Source organism: Capra hircus, chromosome 20 (genome assembly GCF_001704415.2).
Source record: "Capra hircus breed San Clemente chromosome 20, ASM170441v1, whole genome shotgun sequence".
NCBI lineage: Eukaryota > Metazoa > Chordata > Mammalia > Artiodactyla > Bovidae > Capra > Capra hircus.
Genome location: NC_030827.1, coordinates 2,029,142 through 2,054,177, shown reverse-complemented (window position 1 = coordinate 2,054,177; position 25,036 = coordinate 2,029,142). Strand labels below are relative to the sequence as shown.

The 25,036-nt window shown below is 48.0% G+C and overlaps 1 protein-coding gene across 1 annotated transcript in view; it reads right to left on the bottom strand.

The window, feature by feature from the left end:
• DOCK2 (dedicator of cytokinesis 2) overlaps positions 1 to 25,036 on the bottom strand; it is a 462,975-nt gene that overhangs the window by 24,148 nt on the left and 413,791 nt on the right. Inside the window, exons 37-44 of the mRNA XM_018065716.1 lie at positions 21,253 to 21,343; positions 20,522 to 20,641; positions 15,873 to 15,962; positions 13,774 to 13,878; positions 11,742 to 11,883; positions 5,918 to 5,999; positions 4,486 to 4,570; positions 3,688 to 3,774 (exon numbers count right to left, since the gene is read on the bottom strand). Coding sequence (XP_017921205.1) covers positions 3,688 to 3,774; positions 4,486 to 4,570; positions 5,918 to 5,999; positions 11,742 to 11,883; positions 13,774 to 13,878; positions 15,873 to 15,962; positions 20,522 to 20,641; positions 21,253 to 21,343 — 802 coding nt within the window. The remainder of the gene's footprint in view (positions 1 to 3,687; positions 3,775 to 4,485; positions 4,571 to 5,917; positions 6,000 to 11,741; positions 11,884 to 13,773; positions 13,879 to 15,872; positions 15,963 to 20,521; positions 20,642 to 21,252; positions 21,344 to 25,036) is intronic.

Here is a 25,036-nt window from a genome sequence, read left to right as displayed (position 1 = left end):
GACATTTCTGAAGATGGTCCTGCGAGCAGGCTGCCTCTGTGTGTCACTACCACTCGCTGTCACGCATGCACACACATGTGCGTGCACACTCATACACACGCAAAGGGGAGCTGGAGGGAAAGGCTGCTCAGCCTGGTGGGGGCAGCAGCCCGTGTCCTACAAGCTGCAACCCACGGTCCAGTGTCTGTCTTAGAAATCCTCTGAGCTGCATGAGATAAGCATTATTATTACAACTTACATCCGTCACTGATCACGGGGAAGTTCAAGTTCCATCTTCAGGCTTTAGTTTTTTCATATGCAAAATAATTCCAATGGATGGAAACTAGGGAAGGGTTTGCACACTGGAGATCTGTAGGTCAAACTGGGACTGGGCCTGTCATTCAGCCAGCACATGAGTTCTAATGTTTTTAGAAATTAATTCAGTCTGAAGGAGTTTGCTGCAGCTTCTCCCACGGCCTGTTGTTTGACCATTTCACATATTTACAGTATCTTCCTGGGCTCTGAAGGTATTTAGATTTGTAGCTCTTGGACTAAACGACCTTCAGAGTGTCTTTCAGCTCGGAAACTCCATAGTTTCATCTTTTATTTTGGCCACACTGTGTCTTGTGGGATTTTAGTTCCATGATGAGGAACTGAACCTGGGCCCTTGGCAGTGAAAGGGTAGACAGCCAGAGAATTTCTATGAAATTCCATAGTTTTTTCATGTCTATTTTACAGATGATGAAAACTAAGGCCAGAGATACACGGTGTTTATCCAACATCATATAGCCTCTTAATAACTAGGTTGAATTTGGGCCTCTGACCCCCAGCTCAGAACTTCTTGTAAAGATTAAATATTCTCAGGACCAAGAACAAGGAAAGAACTCTCAATAAACAAGACTTACACTTGAACCCCATCAGAAAACAACTCTCCACACAAACTGTACTATAGTCACGGCAGTTCATGAAAGAAACCACCAAGAACAAGATACAGATTCTGTAGCACAAAAACAAATGTCTGGAGAGGAATTCACTCAGCAGGCATGACACTGTTGTGTCTGAAACATCCTTAATTCTTTGTAACTCAACTGAGGGAGGTTAATAGAGACAAATTTCCTCTGGTCAACTTTTTGGAGGCTTTCCCAACCACTTCTATCAGGGGGGTATCAGTCAAGGTTGACTATTTCCTTCCTAATTTCAGAATCATGAGTTCATAAAGTAAAGTAACCATTTCAGATATTATAGGCTTCTGCATATTAATTGAGTGACGGGCTGATGAATTTACTTAATTACTATTCTTGAGCACCAATTACGTGTCTGGGACTCTTCTTTGCACTCAGAGATACAGCCAGGAACAAAATGGACAAAAACCTGTCTTCCTGGAGCTCACAGCCTAGTGGGGCTTCTATTCTAATGTTACTATATGCAAAATTATAGATATTAAACAGAAACATACAGACAAGTTACGCTGTCCATCAGGAGGCAAGATACCCTGGCAGAGGGGGCCGGGGCATGCAGGGAGTGCAGGCAGGGATCCCCTCAGTTTGCTGACAGCCCCGTGGGGACAGTGATGAACAGAGGTGCCTCTTTGAGCCCACCAGAGGAGAGGGCACAGCCAGGGTCAACGGGTAGAGACCATAGCTTAGTGGAAAGCTTCCAATTCCTCACCTCAAAAATGGGATTAATCATAACAGCCTACTTCACAGGGTTTTGTGGGATTAAATAGAATAATGCTAGAAAGCCCTTGACACAGCTCCTGGAACACTTGTCCGAGCTTATCACACACCACTGTGTCCCCTGAATAAAGGTCATGTGTCGTTTCTTCCTCTCCAGGGCACTAACTCTGGGGTGGGTTGCAAACACATTGAGGAAGGAGAGTGACTCTATCCAGATGCCTGATTTAAGAAGTTAAAGTCAAACCTCACCTATTTTATTAAAAAAAGAAAAAAAGAAAAAAGGTCAGTTTACTTATTTCTGGCCACGCTGGGTCTTAGTTTCAACACTTTGGATCTTCAGTCATAGTTGCGGCACGTGAACTCTCAGTTGCGGCAGGCACGTGGGCTCTAGTTCCCTGACCAGGCATCGAACCCAGGCCCTCCGCACTGGGAGCACGGAGTCTTAGCCACTGGATGGCCAGGGAAGTCTCAAACCTCATCTCTTTTGCTAACCTTGAACAATCCACTAACTCACTCAGTGCCTGGGTTTCCTCATCTGTGAAACGGAACATCTACTTTGCACTTGTGGAGGGGTTTAAATGAGGTCACTCCTATGAACAGCTTAGTACATGCTCAGTAATGTCTGTTGACGTTATCATCGTTATTATATTTTACTAAGGTCTGGGCCATATCTGCGTAAAGGAGATGGAGGGTCACCTGGCTTCCTTAAGGTGTGGGCCTTAAGGGCTGAAGGGGGATGGTTTCAATGCTTATCAAACAGCATTGAAAATGTCAGTCAGACCGTGTCCCTCCTGTGTGTGCAGCTCCAGTTCAGCCAGTGGAAACGCCTGAGACCTTATGGTGCCTACAAGGTCCTACATGACCTGCTAGCAGACTACTGCTACTCCTCCCTCACTTGTTCTGATTCAGACGTGAGCTTGTTCTGCCCCAGGGCCTTTGCACTTGCTGTTCCCTCTGCTAGAAGGTGCTTCTCTTGGATATTTGCACACATCTCTTGGATATTTGCACAGATAGTTCCCTCACTTCCTCCAGGCTTTTGCTCAAAAGGCATTTAGCCAGAAGACTTTCTCTCTCCATGCTATTTAAAATAACCCCCATTCATTACCTTTCTCTTTTATTTTATCCAGAGTAGTTTTCTCCACCTGACATAGTTACTCAGACTTTTTTAGTGTCTTCACCACTAGAATGTAAGCGTCACCGTAAAATCTCCAGCTGCCTGACATGTGTTAGGAACTCAAACATTTGATGAATGAATAAGTGAATAAGATATCCTGAATACACCCCTGCTTCTCAAGTTCCCCTTGCTGGGAGCTGCAAGATCCTTAGCTATCTGAGAACACAGAGACCCTGAAGTGAGTTATGAAGCAAAATGCATGCTATATGTGGAGCAAATACATGGAGTTCACACATCTGCGTTGTAGTCAGAGCTTTGCCCTGCATGATTTCCTTTCTCCGAGCTTTAGTTCATCCAACTCTAAAACGAGTTCATAGCGGGATTCGCAAAGGGCTCCCAAACAACTGCTGTGGGGGAGAATATGAGGAGCTGAATGTGTGCATGGAGTTCCAGGCCCTCTGCTTCATCTGTACCAGCCACAGAAGCTCCCCGCTCATCAAGTTTATTACTGGATTCTATGGTACCTTTCATTTTCCAGGGAAAAAAGTTATCGGATGCTAAAAATTAATCTGAAAGCAGGTAAACTAGATGCTGCTTCAGGTTCCTTCCTGCACTGCAGTTCCTGGAGTCCCTCCTGGTGGCCCAGACAGTAAAGAATCCGCCTGCAGTGCAGGAGACCTGGGTTCAATTCCTGGGTCAGGAAGATCCCCTAGAGAATGGAATGGCTACCCACTCCAGTATTCTTGCCTGGAGAATCCCATGGACAGAGGAGCCTGGTGGGCTATAGTCCATAAAGTCGCAAAGAGTTGGACATGACTGAGCAACTAACACTTTTTCACTTTTCCTTTCTGCAGCGGCTTTTAACAAAGGCATTGCCCTCTCCCGGTCCCAGGAGACTCCTGAGAACGGCAGACTCACCTGGGACATGTGAACCACCTCAAACCAGCGCAGGATGCCGGGAAGCTTGTATGCGGTCACGAAGGAGGTCCTCTCGATCCACATCGACTGTCCCATTGGAGGGAGGCAGGGGCAGGAAAGCAACACACTTGTGAAACCTGACCAGCAGAGTTGGGACCTAGCCAGGCCCCCAGGCCTCCTATCCACCCAGAATCAGAATGAAAAATTACAGGATCCAGAAACACACCCCCATTTTACCCTGAAGAATCCTTTCCCAATGTGAAGTTTACATTTTCCCTAGATTTAGGTTCAGTATGTTTTAACCTGGGTCTCTGAACAGGCATAATTTTTAGGCACAATTGAATACATTCACCTGCATTTTCTGGGTGTGTGTATAGCAATCAATCATCATATTCTTAAAGGGGCAGAGCCCCACCCCCACCTCCAAACATGAAGAATCACAGTTGAAGGGAAAGAGCGGAGAGAGACTTGGAGCTGGCTCCTTGTGCCAGCCTTAGCCCTTGGGAATAGCAGACAGGTCCTGGGAAACACAGAACACTGGGGACTGTGAACTCCCTGAGGCAGACAGGGGCTCTCGCCAGGCCTGCGTTACATGGAGTGGAGAGGCTCAAGAAATGAGACGACAAACCCCACAGAAGAGCCTGGAAGGCGGGTGTCATCATACCAGCAGAAGCCAGGCCCCTTCCTGTGGGTTTGGGTCAGAGGCCCTCCCATTATGATGCTGCAGGAGCATGCTCTGGCTGGTACAGAGGCCCAGGGGAGCGATCGCGGCTGCTGCAGGGGAGAGGAGACACTTACGGCAAACTCGTTCTCAGGATCGACGGTCCCCCGGCGCACTGGCCGGGAGTAGTGGAACTTCTGCACGTGGTTGGATTTGTAAAAGCTGCAAGACAGGAAGAGGCTGAGGCTCCTGAGAGCGAAACCTGACCTGACCCTGCACTGTCCAGGGAGGCCCTCCGCAGTGAACTCTAGGTCTGGTAGAGCCCTCGCTGTAGCATTTAAAACCAGGCTTTCTTTCTAAGATGATTTAGAAGCTCGTCAGTCATATGCCCTCATAAGAACATAGCACCCCTCAGGGTAACCCCAAAGTTGAAATTCTATCATTAATACACATATTGGTGTCTGGGCCATTGTTTCTTATGATCTCGATGAAGGATCTGGATACATCCAAGGTCCTAGACTAATGGCCCAGAGGTATCTTCCAAGGATTCCTTTAGCTACGCCCCCACCCCCACCCCATCAGTCTTCCTGAATCTCTAGGGCTGTTCTAGCATCAGAGCCAGCAGGGCACGGTGCTGGCTGTGTGGTTGTCATCCCTTGCCCGAGGGTGCCTTACTGAGGTGGGGATGGAAGGCTGAGGATGCAGGCTCAGCTACATCTGCCCCCTACCTCCCTAGCATGAGACCACTTCTCCCCCAAGGAGCAGGCCATTCCTCTCACAACTGAGCTCCTGCTCAGACAGGCCCTCCCAGAGAAGAAGCCTTTCCAAAGGCAATCAAGGTGTGAAACTGGGCACCTGGGCTTAAGGGGGGTGAGCCAGACAGCTTAGAGTGGGCACCTGCTGCCCACAGATCCCACAGGCCTTCTGCTTCACCACCTCACTCCTGACCTTGGCTTCTGGTATTAAACAGATCCATCTTGTCTTCATGCTGCTACCTCCAATGCCTCCTTTATGTTACATTTAAATTTTTTGGTTTGTGGGATCTTAGTTCCTTGCGCAGGGATTGACCTTTGGCCCTTGGCGGTGACGGCACTGAGTCCTAACCACTGGGGGACCTCCCTTAGCGTACCCTTTAAATCAAAGTGTGGACACATCCGTTGTGAGTGCACAACCTTCACAAGTGCCAAAAAGATGCTCCTCTGGAGAAAGTGCTCAGCCCGAGCATTGTCCCTGTCACCCACACTCTCCAGCTGTGGATTCCTGGAGCCGCTCCGGCACCATCCTGAGAGACAGGCTCTCCATGTCCCAGTCAGTGAAGCCCATCGGTGTTTCCTGAGGACTCCCTGGCTGCAGGGTGAGCCCGCCCTCATCCTCCCAGCCACGCCTGGTGTTAGCCTTCCAGGGGCAGGGCCCAGAGGGCTCATGGGGGTGATGCTTCTTCCAGGAAGGAAATGGAAAACAGGCTAAGACAGAAGGGTACCAAGGCCTGTCCTCCCACCGGCTCTGCTTGCTTGGCAGCCTCACAGAATGTTCCTCCCCACATTCCTTCCCTTGAACTGAGGGGCTTACTTTATAATCTGGTCAGGCACCGGCTTATTCTTGAACCTCGGGTGTTCATCCAAGACGGGCTGGACAGTGAAACACTGGATGTCTGCAATTCCTGTAGTTAAGAGCTCACAACATGTTGGTCGGGGGTGGGGGGCAGTTCCCAGCACAGCAGGTCCTAGCTGAGACCCACCCCCGCCCCCCAGGACAGTCCTCTGGGGCCAAGTTTTTAATGAGTGACAAACCTCAAGATGCTAGGTCCTAGTGACCACTTAGCAGTCACCGTGGTCCTTATCAGAGCTGCAGCCCTGTCCGAGGGCGCAGCCTCTGCTAACAGCTGGTTAGTATTAACAGTCCTTAATCTTTGCTATACTACTATCATGAACAAGAGTAACACCTAACGCATTCATAGCTCTTGATTGACTGCAGAGAATGTCTCCCCTCGGTCTCCTTTCATCTCCCTAGTTCCACTGACCACCGCTGTTAACGTTAATAATACTTTCCAGAGAAAGGGACATCAAGGTCAAAGAAGCTGAACAACACAGTGAAGGTCACACAGCTTGTGAGCACAGAGCAACAGTCTGTATTTGGGTCTGTAACCCTAAGCTCAGGGTTCGTTGCCTATAATTGGTGCTCCCCACTGAGCAGAAGCATCACCATCACCTGAGGGCTTGTTAGAAACGGTGACTCCCGGGGCCCACCTAAGATCTAAGTCCCAGTCTGCGTTTTGTAGGCTCCTCAGGTGAGGCACATGCACGCTGCGGTTTGAGAAGCGCTGCTTTAGAGCAGGTGAATACATGCCATCTAGCACTCTGAGAGCAACTGCCTGGGGCAGGGATATAAGGCCATGTCCAAGCTCAGTGGGAAAGAGCTCCGTGATTGATGCCTGCCATGGGCACGGGCTACAGAAGAGTTATCACGTGTGCCAGACTTCTGTCACGCCTCTTCTAGACCTTTGTTTGCTGTCAGTCAATCACACAGCAAAATAAACAAGGTTAGCCATCGCCGGTCCCACCCCTGAACCTTGCTTCCGTTTCCCCGGCTTCCGTGGCATCCTTACCCACCTCTCGTTTCCAGGTGTCCAGGTTCTCTCCTCCCTCTATTCTACCTGAGGTCCACCCTGGCTTGAAAACTCTTCCCTCGAGCCTGACATTTCTGCCAATTAAGAAATCACAAACTCCTCTTGCTGGCATTCAAATATGCCAATTTTGAAAATGAACTGTTCAAATCATCCACTAGGATTCCAACCCACTTCCCACCGTTATTTCGGAGTATGCAACAGATGGTACTGTCCCCTCTGCTAAGACGATTTCTCCATGCCACCGTGAAGTTCAGTCCACCCTCAGCCAGGTGCCCCTTTCCTTCCTGGCCCTCCACGGCATTGCGTCTGAGCACAGAACTCTCGTCTCTCCAGCTCCCTGTCTTCTCCTTCCAGTCTCCTCCCCACCAGACCGGGAGCTTCCTGATGCAGGCGCTGGGACTCCTTCACACAAAAGAAATGGCCAGAACGCAATTCCAGGTTAGATCCAATCCTCCCCCCCTCAGTAAACCCACTCTGTGCTAACATGCTGGGGATGTAACTGTTTTATTGCTGAAGAGCACTTCCACATTCAGTGAGAGTCCCTCAGAAAGAGACAGAGAGAAAGAGACAGGTAGAGAGACATCAAGAGAGATTCAGAGGCAGAGACAATGAGAGGAGAGGGCAAGAAGGAGCAATGCTTAATACACATGAATAAGCCTGACTGGAGGAAGTCGCGTAATACTCAGGAAAACTAATTTCTATCTCAAGCTCTACAGCAAACAGCCTTCTCTGGGAGGGAATTCTTTCTGGATTAAGTCTAGGGCAGGACTGGCAACCTATAGCCCTCTGGTCAAATCCGGCTCACTGCCTGTTATTGTGCGGCTCCTAGATAATCACTTTTATAGTTTCAATATTTGAAAAAAAAGAGTATTACGTGACATGTGATAATATTAAATTTAAATTTCAGTGTTCATAAATAAAGTTTTATTGGGACATAGCTACACCCATCCATTTATGTACTACCCATGGGGCTCCCCCAGCACAAGAGAGGTGAGGAGCTGTGACAGAGACACGCGGTCCCCAGAGACTAAAATGTGTCCCATCTGGTCCTTCATGTAAGTCTCCCTGAAGCAGCCAGTGACATCACCCTCCAACCACGTCCAGTAGGCTGCATGGCCGCACCCGCTCCCTACGCGTTAAACAGCAGAGGGGTGGGTAGGGAACAGGAGACACCCACCCAAGAGACCTCTGCTGTTAAGTGACTTCCCCCACTTGGGTACCTACGTGAGAAGACACTGGGTCTTGTCATGCAACATAGGAAGGCAATAGAACGGAGCGTTAAGAGCTCAGAGTTTGCAAAAATCAGACTTGGGTTCAATCTTAGTTCCATCAATTTCTGAGACCTTGTGCCAGCTGTTTACATTTTTAAACCTCATTTTTCTTATTTGCAAAATGCAGAGAGTAAAAATACCCAACTCATGGGATTGTTATGAGAATAAAATGAAACAATGCATGAAAATGCCTGGCATGCCATCACTTACCGATAGTTAATAGAGAACACTCTGTTCATTAATCTTAAATGAAAATGATGGCATTACAGAAAGAATGCAGACTTTGAGACAGACCTTGGAGTTCAAATCTCAACTTCATCATTAACTAGCTTCGTACTCTTAGGCAAACCACCTTACCTCTCTGCTGCATGTACTTCGCTATGAAATAGGGACAATTAACACCCACCTAATAGAGTTTTATTGGGGTTGTTACTGCTTTTAGTCACTCAGTCGTGTCCAATTCTTTTGTGACCCTGTGGACTGTAGCCCACCAGGCTCCTCTGTCCATGGGATTCTCCAGGCAAGAATATTGGAGTGGGTTGCTATTTCCTTCTCCAGGGGATCTTCCAGACTCAGGGATCAAACCTGAGTCTCCTGCATTGCAGACAGATTTTTTACCACTGAGCCACCAGGGAAGCCTTTATGGGGATTAGAAAAATCTAGTTACAAAACCTTCAGTCTTTTGCATGGCATGAAGAGGACACAGAGCAAATGTCAGCCCTTTCCCTGTCCACCTGACTCCTGGAGCTGAATCAGGCCTGCGTATGATGACTCGGCCCAGTAACAGATGATGCTTCTCCCACCATGAGTTAAAAGGCCACATGGTTGTTCAATACCAGGATATCCACGTAGCAGGGCCTTAGTACTAATCCCATGTCTCGCCTGTAACCAAACTCACATGTGTAACCAGCCAGCTTTGCCGCTGGTTACATTTCCTCCTGCAAATAACCCTGGTAGAGCACGCATGAAGGGCAGGCGAGCATAATGAAAAGGTTACAGATGAATATGTATCATCCGAGGGGAAAATATTTGCATTAAGGTTCGACAGACCTAGCCAACCAGTCGTGGAACCTGTCAGCCCCATTTTAAAGGCTGTAACTTAATTTGCGCTGCAGGGCGCAACACGGGAGCTGGACTAGGTTAACGCAGCCGTTGCAGCATCAGCCCCTGACCTGGTGATCATTATGCTTCGCTGCACTGGAGCCTTGTTTCCACCATACCTCCCCAACTGCACTAGCACCACCTCCTGTCCCTTCGACTTTCTGTGTGCCCCAGACGGCTTGCTGCATCCATGCCTCCCTCCCTCCTACCTTTCTCTAGCTCCCCTTTCTTTCCCTTCTCTCGTTTTCTTTCTCTTTCTGTTGACCAGCAAGTGTTTCCTGAGAGCTGCCTTTGAGGATCACTGCAGTGAGCAAGAGCACGGGTCTCTGCCTTCCTGGAGTTTCCATGCTAGTTCTACCTTTTTTTAGAAAAAAATCCTTTTTATTGTAGAAAAGCCCCTGATGCTGGGAAAGATTGAAGGCGGGCGGAGAAGGGGATGACAGAGGACGAGATGGTTGGATGGCATCACTGACTCAACGGACATGAGCTTGAGCAAACTCTGGGAGACAGTTGAAGGACAGGGAAGCCTGCTGTGCTGCAGTCGACGGGGTTGCAGAGAGTTGGACACAAGTGAGCAACTGAACAACCCGTGGTTAAAAGTCACATTATCAAACCATAATAGTTTAACCATATTTAACTCTACAGTTCAGTGGCACTAAGTACATTCATAAAGTTGTACAACAATCACCATCATCCATCTGCCAAATTTTTCACCTTCCTAAACAGAAACTCCGTCCTCATTAAACACTAAGTCCCCACTGTGCATGTGTGCGTGCATGTTAAGTCACTTCAGTCGTGCCTGACTCTCCGTGACCCTGTGGACTGTAACCCACCAGGCTCCTCTGTCCATGGGATTCTCCAGGCAAGAATACTGGAGTGGGTTGCCACGCCCTCCTCCAGGGGATCTTCCCAATCCAGAGGTCCAACCCACATTTCCTGTGGTTCCTGCACTGCAGGCGGATTCTCTACCACTGGGCTGCTGGGGAAGCCCCAGTCCCCATCACCCCTCCCCAAGCCCCACTCCCTGGCCCCTGGCAGCTGCCAGTACACTTTCTGACTCTATGAATTTGACTAGTCTAGGTACCTCATACAAGTGGAATCAAACAGTATTTGTCTGCACCTACTATATACTGGAATCTATTTTTAATGTTAATTTGATATATATCCCTGACTTCCCAGGCAGCACAGTGGTAAAGAATCTGCCTACCAGAGCAGGGGGATGCAAGAGACACGGGTTCAATCCCTGGGTTGGGAAGATCTCTTGGAGGAGGAAATGGCAACCCACTCTAGTATTCTTGCCTGGAAAATTCTATGGACAGAGGAGCCTGGTGGGCTACAGCCCATGGGGTCACGGAGAGCTGGACGCCTCTGTGCACGCACATGTACAATATACACCCTATGAACAGATTGCATCTTCTTGGTCTTTTTCTCTCCATGCTATTCAGTTGACATATGTACACGACTATGTATGAAGCAGTTTTACATTTGAAATCACAACAGATAATGACAGATTGAGATCAGTTTGCTAAACAAAAACAAATAGGGGTTGAGATAGCAGAGTACTGCAGACTTCCAACAAGGTGACCAAGGAAGGCCTCTTCTGGGAGGTGATACTGAGTTAGAATTTGATGGGTGAGAAAGGAGCTGAGGGAAGGGCATTCCAAGCAAAGAGAAGAGAAAACACATAGGCCCAGAGGCAAGAACAAGCTGGGCATGTTTAAGGAACAGAAACAAGATCTGTGTGGCAGAGGAGCATCAGAGAGGGAAGGAAAAGTTGGGGGCAATGGCGCTGGAGACACAGGCAGGGGCCAGAGGAAGGACAGCCCTGCAGGTTTGCTCAGGAGTTCTGAGTTTACTGGAAGAGCTATGTGGCACCATGCCAGTTCTTGGACCTCAGGGCCTTTGCACACGATGCTCTTTCCCTCTGTCTAGGACATTTTCCCACCTCATCTCTCACCTTCAACATCACCTTCCTCAAGGAAGACTTTCCTTCCCTCCCAATCATGGTAACCAGCATGGCTTTCTTACAGCATCGATCACAGTTTTACAAATACCTATTTAATGATGCTGTAAACGTCTTTTACTTGCTGGACTGGAAGATCCCTGGAGGTGGGACCACTTTGTGAGTGTAATCGCTGGTTCCCTGTACAAAGAAATGCTTGGCCGAGTCAGGCCTTGATGGTAATCATCACAAAGAAAGAAGTGAATTTATCAATGAACACAGTATTTGAGTTTCCTGAGATGGTTCTTTTTGGGGCCCGCACTGGATACTGAAATTGGCACCACTGCAGTGATGCTGGCAGCAGTCCCCAGCTCTAGGATCAGGCTCTGTGGGTTGAAGTCCTGGCAGGGCGGCCCATGCCAGGCCCTTGGCAGGGGCATTTGTTAAGGATACACTGGCCTGGGGCGTTCTTCACATCATCCCCAGGCGCAGAGGTTGTGTTCATCTTCTCCGCGTTGGGGAACTGGCTCATCAGCTGCATCTGGAAATCTTCTCTTCGCTCATACTCCTTCCCTCGGTAGATGAACACTTTGTTCTGCAGAGAAAGGACATCCGTCAGAGATCCCAGGGCCCAGGCATGGAGGAGATGGTTCAAGCCAAGCTGGGAGGCTGGTCAGGCGCACAGGGCTGTGGTGATAGCCTAGAGATCTCTCCATCCTTTCTCCCCTCCAGGGAAAGGATGGAACCTCAACTCACACGCCTTTCAGCTGGGCATACCACTTTTTAAAAAGGATTGGTTCCAAAGGGAGAAGAGATCATGGATGCTGAGAACGTTTTCTCCAAACCATCCTACGTGCAGCCCCCAGGGAAATTCCTCACTCTACTTTCACACCCACTCTCCCATCTACAGGGCCACAAAGTTGCCCCCCTGCCTTCAATGGACCATATGGGCGGAACCTGTGGGCTGGAAGGGACCAGCATGCGGGTCCTTCATCACGAGGCTCCATGGTAACACACTTTATCCTTCCCTGACATGTTAGCTCCTTCTAGACCAGCAGTTTTTAAACAGGCAGTGATTTTGCCTCTTAAGGGATGCTGGTTATGTCTGGAAAGAGTTTTGATTGTTACAACTCCAAGGAGGAGCACTCCTGGGACCTAGTGGGCAAGAAGCCTTCAATGCACAGATCGGCCCATAGCTGAGCACTATCTAGCCTAAAATATCTATCGAGCTGAGGCTGAGAAACCCTGTTCTAGACCTCTCTGTGCCACTGTGTTGCCTCTAACGGAACTCTAAACTCTTCCGTCCAAACCCATGCCCGTATCAATGTTTCCAAACCTGGATCCTCATTTCAGGCTTCCCTGGGAGCTCTGTTGGTAAAGAATCTGCCTGCAATGCAGGAGACCCCAGTTCGATTCCTGGCTCAGGATGATCCACTGGAGAAGGGACAGGCTACCCACTCTGGTTTTCTTGGGCTTCCCCGTAGCTCAGCTGGTAAAGACTATGTCTGCAATGCTTGGGTTCAATCCCTGGGTTGGGAAGATCCCCTGGAGAATGAAATGGCAACCCCCTCCAGCATTCCTGCTTGGGAAATCCCATGGACAGGAGCCTGCTGGACTATAGTCCATTGGGTTGCAAAGAGTTGGACATAACTGAAGCAACTTCAAGTCAAGTCATGGGGGTTTATTATCATTATTTTTAAATAAGTTGTTTACCCTCCATAACTAGTTCTAAACAGTTAACCTTTCATATCCTCAGGATCTTATTCCATAGATTCAACCAACCATGATTCAAAAATATTTGAAAAAAAATCTAGAAACTTCCAAAAAGCCAAACTTGAGTTTGCTGCACTCCAGCAACTATTTACAAGCATTTACACTGTATTTAGTATTGTAAGTAATCTAGAGGTGATTTGAACCATTTAGGAGATAGTATGCTATTTCTACATGCTAACACTACACTATTTCATAAAAAGGACTTGAGGATCCTCAGGTGTTGTTCTCTGCACAAGGTCTTAAAACCAATTCCCGGTGAATACCAAGGGAGAACTGCATTTTAAAACCATCTTAGTTTTAATTTTGGATGTCATAAATGCAGATAGATAAAGTCTACAAATACAGAAGTTCTCTGGGGACCTTGATTATATTTTTAAGAGATAAAATGGCCCTGAGACCAAAAGGTCTGAGAACTTGTGCAATATAGTTCCTGCTGGGTAGCAGAGCTCCGGCCCCTCTGAGCACCTCGTCCCTGGGTTGGCGTGCTCACCGCCTCACAAGCCAGCCAATGCTGCCGTGTGTGTGAAGAAACACAGCAGGTGGCTGAGGTGCTGTTAGTGGAGGGGGACTGAGGAGGGTGCAGGGGAAGGGACGGCACTCGGACACCGGAGGGCACCGGGTCTGAGCTCAAGCAGAGCCTCAAGGCACAAAGGGAGGGCCGAGAGGCCGGGGTCCGGGACCCAGGCCTTGTCCAAGTCACCCACAGACTCACCCGGAGGAAGGAGGGGAAACCCTGGCCGTAGTATCCAACAGCAAAGTAGTCTGGCTTCGGTCTGAGGATTTTCATGATGTTTTCATAGAATTTTGCCTGCTGGATCTGAAAGAAGAGAACTCACAGCTTGTCACACCACAAATGTGTATTAAAGGCACATTCAGCTCCGAGGGGCTAAGACGTGATCATGACACAAATGTGCCAAGTGCACATGTTTGCATATTCATGGAACTGTCATCACAACAGTGATATATTTACACTATTCCAGATACCCTGTCCACCATCCTACCTGCAGTAACACGTGTACTTGCATCACCCTCGTAACAAACCCAAGGAACTGTATCTCTGCTTTGCAGATAAAGAAGTGGTATCTCAGTGCATCCAATAAGTACGGAACTGAATCCAGCCAGCTGTTCGGAGCCCCGCCAGCATCATCACTCTGCCCCCACCGGGAGTGTGTCTGCGGCCGTCTATAGATGGGTAAGTGTTTCTGGATACGGATGTTTTCCTGTGTATGCACACCCAAAGCACTTCACCAGTTTCCAGGGGTGCGCGCTTTTATATTTTAACATCTTTGAAAAGAGTCTGTGTTTTACTTTATACCTAATGGCATCTTCCAGTCGCTGTAACTGGAGAGAAGTCCTGAGGGGGCAGGTAAAACAGAATGGTGCGGCTCACAGACGGCAGCATTTCACACTGAACGCAACATGGAAGACGAGTGTGTGCGGCCCTGGATGTGAACTTGTGTGAGCTGGGCTCGGTGCACCGCCATACACGTCCATTAGTGTGCGCATGTGGATGTATGCGGCCCTGGATGTGAACTCGTGTGAGCTGGGCTCGGTGCACAGCCATACACGTCCATTAGTGTGCGTGTGGATGTATGCGGCCCTGGATGTGAACTCGTGTGAGCTGGGCTCGGTGCACAGCCATACACGTCCATTAGTGTGCGCGTGGATGTATGCGGCCCTGGATGTGAACTCGTGTGAGCTGGGCTCGGTGCACAGCCATACACGTCCATTGGTGTGTGCGTGGATGTATACCGGGTGTGTGTGCATCCATGGATGTGCATGGATGGCGGTAGTGATGGTTTAGTCTGTAACACAGGAAATATGTAGTTGTTAGTACAAATTATTGGTTTGTTTTAGCTGCTAAGTTGTGTCCAACTCTTGCGATCCCATGGGTTATAGCCCGCCAGGTTCCTCTGTCCATGGGACCCTCCAGGCAACAATGCTGGAGTGGGTTGCTGTCTCCTGTTTCCGGCTCTATAGGTGCGTGTGTGTGTGTGTGTATGTGTACTGTATACATTAGAAGGCGCGTGCACCTCCATACCTGCAAACATCTATGTGGGCAGACTCAGGCAGACCTAACTGTCTCTCGGTGCAAGCGGCGTGTGTGCTGACATCACACCTGAGAACACTATATTCCACACCCATCCCCCGACCAGACAAGCTACCAACCCTCTTCCAACACTCTGACTCTCATTTCACAGTTCTCTAGAAAGAGCAGGACTGACTAACCTCTCGAAATGCGCTCAGATGGGGCTCTGGAGTCCTGGGTGTCAGGCCACCAGGACATGTGTGTGGGGAGAGCAGCCCCTCAGGCCACCTCCCCACCAGCCTGGGCCTCTGCTTCCCCCTACTTCCCACTTTCCCCGCCAAATCACGAGCTTCCAGGAGCTAATGGGAATGGCCAGATGGGGAGCACTTTAATGTGATTTATCTGTTAATCAGAAAGCACGGGTTTGGGTTTTTATCTAATTGGTTTAGTGGTTTGTGGGAATTTCACAGCAAATGTGGTACAGTGTTTATTGGGTGTGCCGTAGCAGCAGCAGCAGCCCCAGCACCGGGCAGGTACTTAGCGCTCCATCAGAGAAACTGTGCCCGATGAGCTTTCCCAGAAGACCTCCCTTTGGAAATTTTCCCAGCTGGGAGGGAGATGCTCAGCAGTTTGGCTCAGCTCAGCCCGACTTCTGTTCCTTTCCCGAGGTCCTACGCCCAAGGCCTCCTGCCTCGGCTCCCCCTCTCCTCAGCCTCTCTGCCCAGCCAAGGCCCCGAGCAACCAACCTGCAAGGCAGCCGGCTCCCCCTGGGGACTCCTTACCAAATTCTGGCTCAGCAGCTGATAGTCAAAGATTTCCATCTCACACTGTTCTGCCAGCTCCTTGCACAGACTGATGGCCTCTTCCCACATCTACAAGGAAGGTCATGGAGACAAAGGTTAGAGGGTCTCCAGGCTTGCAGAGCCATTGCTGAGGAAGGCACCGGGGCAGCTCCACACCTGGGACTGAGCCACAAGCCTCCCTGTAGCCCAGACCCTGCCCCATGCCCAGGGAACCAAATGCATCCCAAGAAGCAGGCCTATCCTCTGCTTCTCACCCCAGTTTCCTGACAAATAATGGAACATCCACACCCTAGGCTAAGTGCGTTATTTACATGCTCTCTGCATCTTCACAGCCCCTCTGAGAGGTGACTAGCAGCACCTGCATTTCCCAGGAGAGAAACAGAGGTTCAGATCGGCAGAGCATCCACCCCAGGTCAAAGGCCTAACCTAAAGCAGGGCCAGGATGTGCACTTGAGAAGGACCCGTGACCTTATACTAAGCTTTAGTGGGCCAAACTGAGGAAGGAGCATTGACAAACATATACTACCATGTGTAAAATAGGAAGCCAGTGGGAAGCTGCTATACAGCGCAGGGAGCCCAGTCTGGTGCTCCGTGATGACCTAGGGGGCTGAGACGACGGCAGGAGGGGAAGGAGGCTCAAGAGGCAGGGGATATATGTGGTGTGTGCATGACTGATTCATGCTGTTGTACAGCAGAAAGCAACCCAGCACTGTAAACACTGCAAAGCAATTTTCCTCCAGTTTAAAAAAATCTCCCTTAGAAAGTGCAAGTGTTAGTCCCTCAATCATGTCCGACTCTTTGCAACCCCATGGACTGTAGCCCACCACACGCCTCCGTCTGTGGGATTCTCCAGGCAAGAATGCTAGATTGGATAGCCATTCTCTTCTCCAGGGGATCTTCCTGACCCAGGTTTCAGAGCGGGGCCTCCTGCATTGCAGGTGGATCTTTGCTATCTGAGCCACCAGAGATTTCCCAGAGAAAAATGGTTCACAAAGAAAATAAGCAGGCAGCGAATTTCTGAGGCTGGAGCTGGAGCCAGATACAGTTCTCTTGATGTTTGCTACTGGGATCTTTTCACTCGGCAAATCCCATCACTTTCGTATTCCCTTTGGCCAGCTTTCTTCCCCTCCTCCCTTCTACCCTTCTCTTTCTCTCACTTTCAAAAGCAAATGTGGTAAGAACACTTAACCTGAGATCTACCCACTTAACAGGGTTTTAAATGCATAACACAGAATTGTTAACTATAGGCCCAATGTTGTACAGAGATGTCTAGAATTTACTCATCTTGCATAAATAAGCCTTCATACCACCACTTCTTAACTGCATTATTCAGGGTGAGTGAGCAACGGGCGGCATAGAGGTGGAGGAGGAACTGGAGTATTGAAAGAGTGATGACAACTCTTTTCAAACAGGTCTTTTGCATCTTTGAAAAAAATTCTGAAAAAAAAAAAAACCCAAAAACCTCTGGATAGAGGGGGTCCTTTCCATCTGTTCCATTTTAACTGAAACCAATAGATCATCCTTCCATCCTAGACCAGAGCAGTCAGGAACCTCTACAGAGGGGCAGAGGGAGGTGCTGGGTGGGCTGGAGATCTGGCAATCTCAAGGGACACCCATTACATTTCCAATTTCGTTTCAAATGGAAGAGGCAGCTAAATGGAGAAGTTGGGGGAGGAGGGGGAGGGGAGAGGGGAGGCTGCCAAAATGCAGAAGTGCTCTCTCTGCATCCAAGCATAAAAATAAATAAAAGCAAGCGCTGAGTGGAGAAGCCACGGCTGTAAACCCATGGACAGCTTAGTGAGCAGCATAAAAATGTTTTACACGCCAGGAGGAATCAAGTCCACAGACGAGTATGGGCTGGTTCTTTCTCCTTAGCCTGAACGAGAAGAGGGGGTTAAAGCCCCAGGGCTGGGCCAGGGGGCTGTTTGGCTCAAGTGGAGGTCTTTGCCAACTTTCCGTCATAATATGCCAGAAATACCCTCCCTACGTGTTAAGGGATCAGTGAGGGGCTAAGAAGGGAGACAGGCAGGGAGTCAAATGGCCGGAACGTCCTTCATGTCTGTCCGTGTGGTCACTAAGACCTCTGCCGGTCACTGACTCCTGAGTCTCCTACGCTGGTCACTGAGCACCTGCTGGCTTCTGGGCATGGTACCCAGGGATGGGAAGTGATAAAGATGGACAAGACAGTCTCTGCTTCCAGAAACAGAAGTGGGTCAAGTGCACACATGAGCGGATGCACTAGTTGGGTTTTGAGGGATGTGGAGGAGTCCATTAGGTAACGAGAAGAGGACTTCAGGAGTAGAAAGTCATTTCGTGTGTCTAGATCAATGAGTCTCCGTGAGGGGAGGTATAGGGAAAGCAAGTCAAAAGGATGCTAAAGACTCTGGGCTTCATTCTAGAAGCCACCAGAGCGGCGGCACACAGAGGGGGTCATACCCATCCGCTCCCTCCTCTCTGCCCCTGAAGCGCTTTAGCAGCACCCTGTTCCTGCCCTCTTCCTCCTAATTATTGCACAACACCAAGGGGTTATGTGCAAGAAAAAAAAAAGACGATGACCCATATGTGTGCTCTACTGACTAGTAATACGCCCCTTAGTACTGCGGCTTATGCCTTCTTCCTCTCTGCTCAGCGAAGGGTTGGCTGAGTCAGATACCGGCAGAGGACAAGGCCTGACAGGTCCTTTCAGGGTTTTCCTACCATGACTGACTTAATCAGCCGATCAACCAAGAGTGAGCTCAGACTCAATGCCCAGCAGGACAGGAGGCTCCAGAGAGGGCCGGGTCTCTGCCCTCAAGAGGCTTATGATCGTAAATTATTAAAACAGTCTTCTCCAATTGCTCAACGCCTGGCAATTTATATACCCTTCCACAGACATTACCTCATTTCATTTTTCAGGGAAGGTGGGGAGATCACACTAAGACAGATGCAATGAACTGCGGTGATAGAACAGGCCAAAAGCAAGTGTTAAAGTGCCTGATGAACTGTAGGAGGCCAGGCCATTCGGAGAAGAGGCAGGGCTGTAGGTAAGCTGGAGGACTCAGGAAAAGCTTGTGAGAGGAAGCAGGCAGTCAACTGGGGCCTCAAGGGCAGAGAACTGAGTTTGCACACTACAACTAAGGGTCTGCACGTCACAATTAAAAAAAAAAATCCTGCATGCTGCTACTAAGACCTGGCACAGACAAATAAATAAATGTGCTCATGCTTAGTCGCTCCGTCACAGCCAGCTCTTTGTGACCCCACGGACCGGGGCCCACAGGCTCCTGCGTTCATGGGATTCTCCAGGCAAGAATACTGGAGTGGAAGCCACTTCTCTTCTCCAGGGGAGCTTCCCGACCCAGGGATCAAACCTGGGTCCCTTGCATTGCAGGTGGATTCTTTACCATTTGAGCCACCAGAGAAGCTCCTACATAAGAAAATATTAAAAAAAAAAAACTGAACAAGTTAGTACTATGTACCAGGTCTTATGCTAAGTGCTTTACATCATTTTCTCACATAATTTTCACAAAGCAGCTAGAAAGTAGGTACTATCAATATCTCACTGTTATGGATGGGGAACTGGAATCTCTGAAAGGCCACGGGGATTGCAGGCGGTAAAGGAACGTGGCTTGAAGCCCAGATCCTGAGCTCTTAGCCACCTACTATGTCTCCTGCAGCGTTTGAGTTGGTGCTTCCTGAAGGGCCAATTGGAGGCTGGAAGATGGACAGTAACTGGTTTGGCCAATCTCCAGACAAAACATGACAAATCACCCCGTTCTTGCTGTTTATGATGACACCATGAAGTCATTCATACATTCAATTAATTAATGTTTTCAACATATATCTTTTGGGTCCCATATCTTAGGGTCTGTGCTAGCTACTAGGCACTCGGCAGTGGACAAGACAAATATCTTTGCTCTTGGCCTTCTAAAGTGGAGAGCCAGACAATGAACAAGTCAAAACAAAACGATCGAGGTGATGTCTGACAGTGATAAGTGCTTTGAAGAAGAAATAAGTATGACTCAGAGCAGGGGTACTGCTGTGTGTGGTCTGGGAAGGCCTTCTTCAGGACACGACATGCTTTGCTTGGGTAAAACCCTGAGCTGTGAGAAGGAACTGGCCACGGTAAGATATGGAGGAGAAATGTCCTAAGCTGGGAAAAGCAAGTGCATAGGCCCTGAGGTGGAGAAGAGCTTGGCACAGAATATATGAGCAAGAGGGAGCCTGGCAGAGTTGACACGGGAGAGGCAGTCAGAGGACAGCTCGTACGTGGCCTCATGGGTCATGGGAAAGATTGTAATTTGATCTAAGTGTTGGGATGGCTGTTTGAGAGGATTGTAAGCAGGACAATGGGTTATGTTCTATGGGATAAGCATGTTCTATGATCACCCTATTTCCTATATGAAGGACGACAGGTTGCAGAGGAACAGAGGATACAGGGCTATTGCACAGGACTCATTGTGTCCAGGGGAGCAATGCTGGTGCTCTGAACATATGTAGTAGGAATGCGGATGGAGGGAAATGATCAGACTTAGGGTTGGGCAGGAGAGCTGACCAGACCTGCAGATGGATGGCATATAGAGTATGGGAGAGAACAGTCCTTCCCAGAAGCTAGGGTTCCCACGGAGAGAGGAAGGGCAGGGACCAATTACCTTTCCTTTGTCAAAGTAGCCTATGATGATATCATAGAGCGTCTCCTTCAGCTGCCGGTGGGTCTGCGGGTACTGCTGGCCGGTCTGCATGACCTGCGATGCGCACTGCTCATCTGACCACTGCAGAAAGAGGACACACACAGTTACCCAGGGCAGATGTCTCCCTTACTGCTGAGGAGCAGGAGGGCGCCCTGTCCTCGCTGCCCTGAGCGTCAGAGAGACGATATTGGCCTGCAGGTTCCACAGGAAGCGCCCCTCCGTTTCTGCAGAGTCACAGTTATTGACTCTCTGGACTCTCTGTTGGCTCCTGTGTAAGGATTGAAGGATTCTTCTCTGAATCCCTGCAAGACATGGCCCTGGCTCTTCAAAACCCAAAGGAAATCCTTGAGACTTTGTCCTGCTCCAGCAGCACTTTCAAGAGAAGAAAAACAGCTCACAGGGCATGCTAATGATTTATAGTTGATGCTTGGATGTTATATAAAACAGTCTGAATGTTACGTAAGACTGCAAGATAGGTCTCAGGGGGTTCTTGTTGCTGCTAAATGTGACGGTCACTTGAAATCTTATGTGTCCAGACAGAACAGTGCAGAAAAGTAACCTGCCAGGTTAAAAGTTTGGGGACACAGGGCAAAACAAAATTTATTTGGCTAACTTTTCTTTTTAACTTTTCAACTTGCTGTGAGGGCTCCGTGGGATCTCAGCATGAATCCCCTCCACTGGGAGGGCAGTACCTTGAGAAGCCAGGTGTGGAGGAGGAGTGTATAGGCGGCCTCTGTGTAGTTGTCACAGTCCAGGTGAAGGTCACGGAGTTTGTACAGGTACCTGTTTGGGAAATATGTTAAATCACCAGATGCAGCAGGTGGTAGGGCCAGGCCAGAGTGAGCAGCTGGATACCTCTTGGGTTCACAAGGGAGTCCTCCATTTCCTGCCATTCAGTCCCCTTGCATGAGTGACAGTGATAGCCCCTAGAAGTTGCAGGACATTTAAGGCATGACAGGAAGCATGCTAAGTATTTTAAATGCCTCAGATCATTTAGGCTGCCTGACCATCTTGTAAAATGGGTCCACTGAGAATTTTCATTTACAGATAAGAAAGCTCTGGCCTGGAGAAGTTAGTTATCATTCTAGCCAGTGTTCAACTTCATACTGAAGACTCTGGCCAATGCAATATGACAAGTAAGGGAAAATCAAGGAAGGAGAAGCAAATGGCTTGCTGGAGGTCATGTGCTAGTGAACGAAGAACTGGAATATGATCCTCGTCTAACCACCTTCAGAGACTAGACTCTAATCACGGTACAACTCCAAGGGCATGGGAAAGTCATAGTGCTGTAAAGGGGAAGTCCTACCCTCTCTTCAATGCTCTCAAGGTGTAAAGGAAGCGAAATTTCTGATAAGTAAAGAAAGGGGTTAGAGATTAGAGATCCAGGTGGAGGCACTGTAGAGAGAGTCTACAATTCAACTGTAATGACATTCCCATCTCCTACCCTTCTGCAATGTGATGATCTAGTTCTGAACCCTAGGATGACTAGGGTTGAAAGATGTTAAGAACAAGACGGGATCAGAGGAAGGGCGCTTCAATCAATTATTTGATACATAATGTATATTAAGTGAATCAACTTCTCTGTGCCTCAGTTTGCTCATGTGTAAAATGGTAGTGCTCACAGAACCTACCTATAGAGTTTTGTGGGCCTACAAAGGGCCAAGCAGACCCTGTAGAAAAGGCTCTGTGAGTGACAGCCAGCATTGCTACTAATAAATGCCAGTATCCACTGAAAGTGATGAGCCTGTAGCCAGCGTTGAGCAGTGACAGCTATTATCCATTATCATTGTGCATCAGGTTCTTCTACAAAACACTCCCTCCTGCCACTGCTGGAAACAGAAGCCAGAACCAAAAAGCCACTGCTCTGGTGACTCGCATGTCATCAGGAGTATTTTTTAAGCCCAGCTCTTAGCAATTTGGTGAAGGGGAGCTGCTGCGATGCGATGCCCTGATCCTTCTCTGAGAGGAAAGGCACTGTCTGTAATGGTGCCAAAATTCTGCCTTGGCTATCTAACTACAGGGAACAAAGGGCTTCTCAAGCATCTGCGCTCAAATCAGGTCTCAATGCTCAGGGTTAGATTTCCTGTTATAAGAAAATTTTCTGCACAGAATGTCACCCAAGGAGGAGCTAGGGTTTAACATCCTCGGCTACATAAAACATGGCCAGTGGGCCAAACGGAGGCTGCCTGAACTCAGGGTGGGGCTGCCAAAGATTCTCAAGGGGAGAAAGGTCAATTAGTGGTTTCTGATACTAATGAGCTAGTGACCTTTTGCTCATTTATTTGTTCCATCAGCAAAGTTGAACTGAGCACACAGGCTGTGCCAGGCATGAGAGATAAATGGTGGCAAAAGCAGACCCCATTTATTCTCAGAGGTTAGTATTTATACTTTAGGAAAAGAGACAGGCATCGACTAAATGACCAAAGAGGTAACTGCAAAAATGCAGTTGTGACCAATGCTGGAAGGAGAGGTCTATGGTTACTATGAGAGCAGGCATCATCCAGGTGGCACTTCTGGAAAGCTTTCCTGAGTATGACACCTGGGTTGGGATCTGAAGATAAGAGGACAAATTGGGGGGGCGCATTCCAGAGAGATTGTACATCCATCCATTCCACTAATGGGTGCTTTATATATAATATCAATTCATCCTCCCAACAATTTTTCTTTAGATAAGAAAACTGAGACAGACATTAAAGTAGACAGAGCTAGAAATAGGTAGAAGCAGGTTTTGACACCAGCTGTTTCTGCCTTTACAATCACTATTCCTCACTTAACTTTCTGCTCATCAACCAGCTATCATGAAATTGCACGTAGCCTGCACATAAGGAAAGTGCAGCTGTGGTCAACTTTTAGAAACCCCTGGGTACCTAATCACATCCTTTCCTGTCTCCACCTGCTGTCCTTGGTCTCTGATCCCTGATGACTGGGTCCAAAAAACTTGAAGAAATTGGTCCTAGGGAGAGCTTCTCTGCTGCTTTCAACTCCTTAACTTACCAAGATACTCCCTATCCTTTGTCAACTCCAGGGTTTAGTGAGCAACCACAGAGCACGATGGAAGACACCCTGATGGGCCTGAGTTGGCGAGGGTGGGGAATCAAATGCACACAGATGGCAGATGGGCAGCCTGAGTGAGGCGGAGGGGATGAAGTCTGATGGGGAATGGAGACCATGGGGTGTTGTGTCCCGTCTAAAATGCTATCACCTAGCCTAGGTGGTGTTCGTCAGGATGTGTGGGCCCAGTGTTGCCATACCTTTCAAGTTTTTTAGAAGAGGGAAGTTTTGACTTTTATGTAACATCTCTAGATTTTAAAAATTTGGCAACCAAGTAAAAATGTTTTTAAATACTATGCCTGCCAAACAGGACAGATTTTTCAGACTATATCTTATTTACAACGTCTGGTTTAGGCAAATGTGGTTTTCCTAGATTACTATAGGATTCACATCTATAAAGCTTATGGAAATCTGGGATTCTCCATCTGTGTTTCTAAAATGGGAAGAAACAAAAAGAGGTTGGGAGGGCCAAGCGCTTTACCTGTAGCATCTCATTTAATCCTCAGAACAGAATGGAAAAATTCTACATGGGGTAACCCTAGCCCAGAGACACTGAGTGATTTTTCCAAGGTGACAGAGGATAACAAGTAAAGCTCCAGATCCTTTGGACCCAAAGCACTGTGCTTCTACAGTGAGTCATGTCTAGTGATGTTATAAATACTATCCAAGCTCCGGACAATCTATGGAATTATCTTTTTTCCAAATGATAGTTCCTATTTCTGGAGTAATGCTAAAGTACCTAAAAATATTTGCAGTAATAGCAGAGTGACTTTGGACATGGAGTCTGGTCTTCAACTGAATGTGTCGGAAAACTTGAAAGGGCCTCGGTCGTTAGTGTTACAGTCGGCTCTACTTTGTAGGCCTTTGTCTCACAAGGAGATACATAAAGATATACGTCCAAGAATTTTCCCATTGTGATATTTATGATAAAAAAAACTGGAAACAACCTAAGTGTTCAACAACACAGGACTAGCTATATAAATTATGGTATACTGTGGAATGAGAATTTTATAGTTTCATTAAAAATTATGCTGAAATACATCTGTTGACATAGAATTCTTGTCAAGCAAAGAATAAATTATGAGCTATATGATCCCATTTTTTCAAAAAATAGTCATGCATAGAATTTGATCTATATATAAATATTAAATGGTCTGGGAATATGTATAGATTATGGTTATTTAAAAAGAGTTTTGTTTTGCCTCTTTGTATTTTATGAGGATTTGGGGGGCAATAACTATGCATTATTTTTGTATGAGTAAAGTAATTAAAAAAAAACTTTGAAGGAAAAAAAATGAGATTCTAAGAAACACTGACAAGGGAGTTCTTTGCTTCAGGTGACTGTCCCCCCAAAATCCTCCATGTGATTTTTGAAATAAGTGTCTTTTAAATGCCTACAAAGAAGCTGCCATCATACATCTTGGT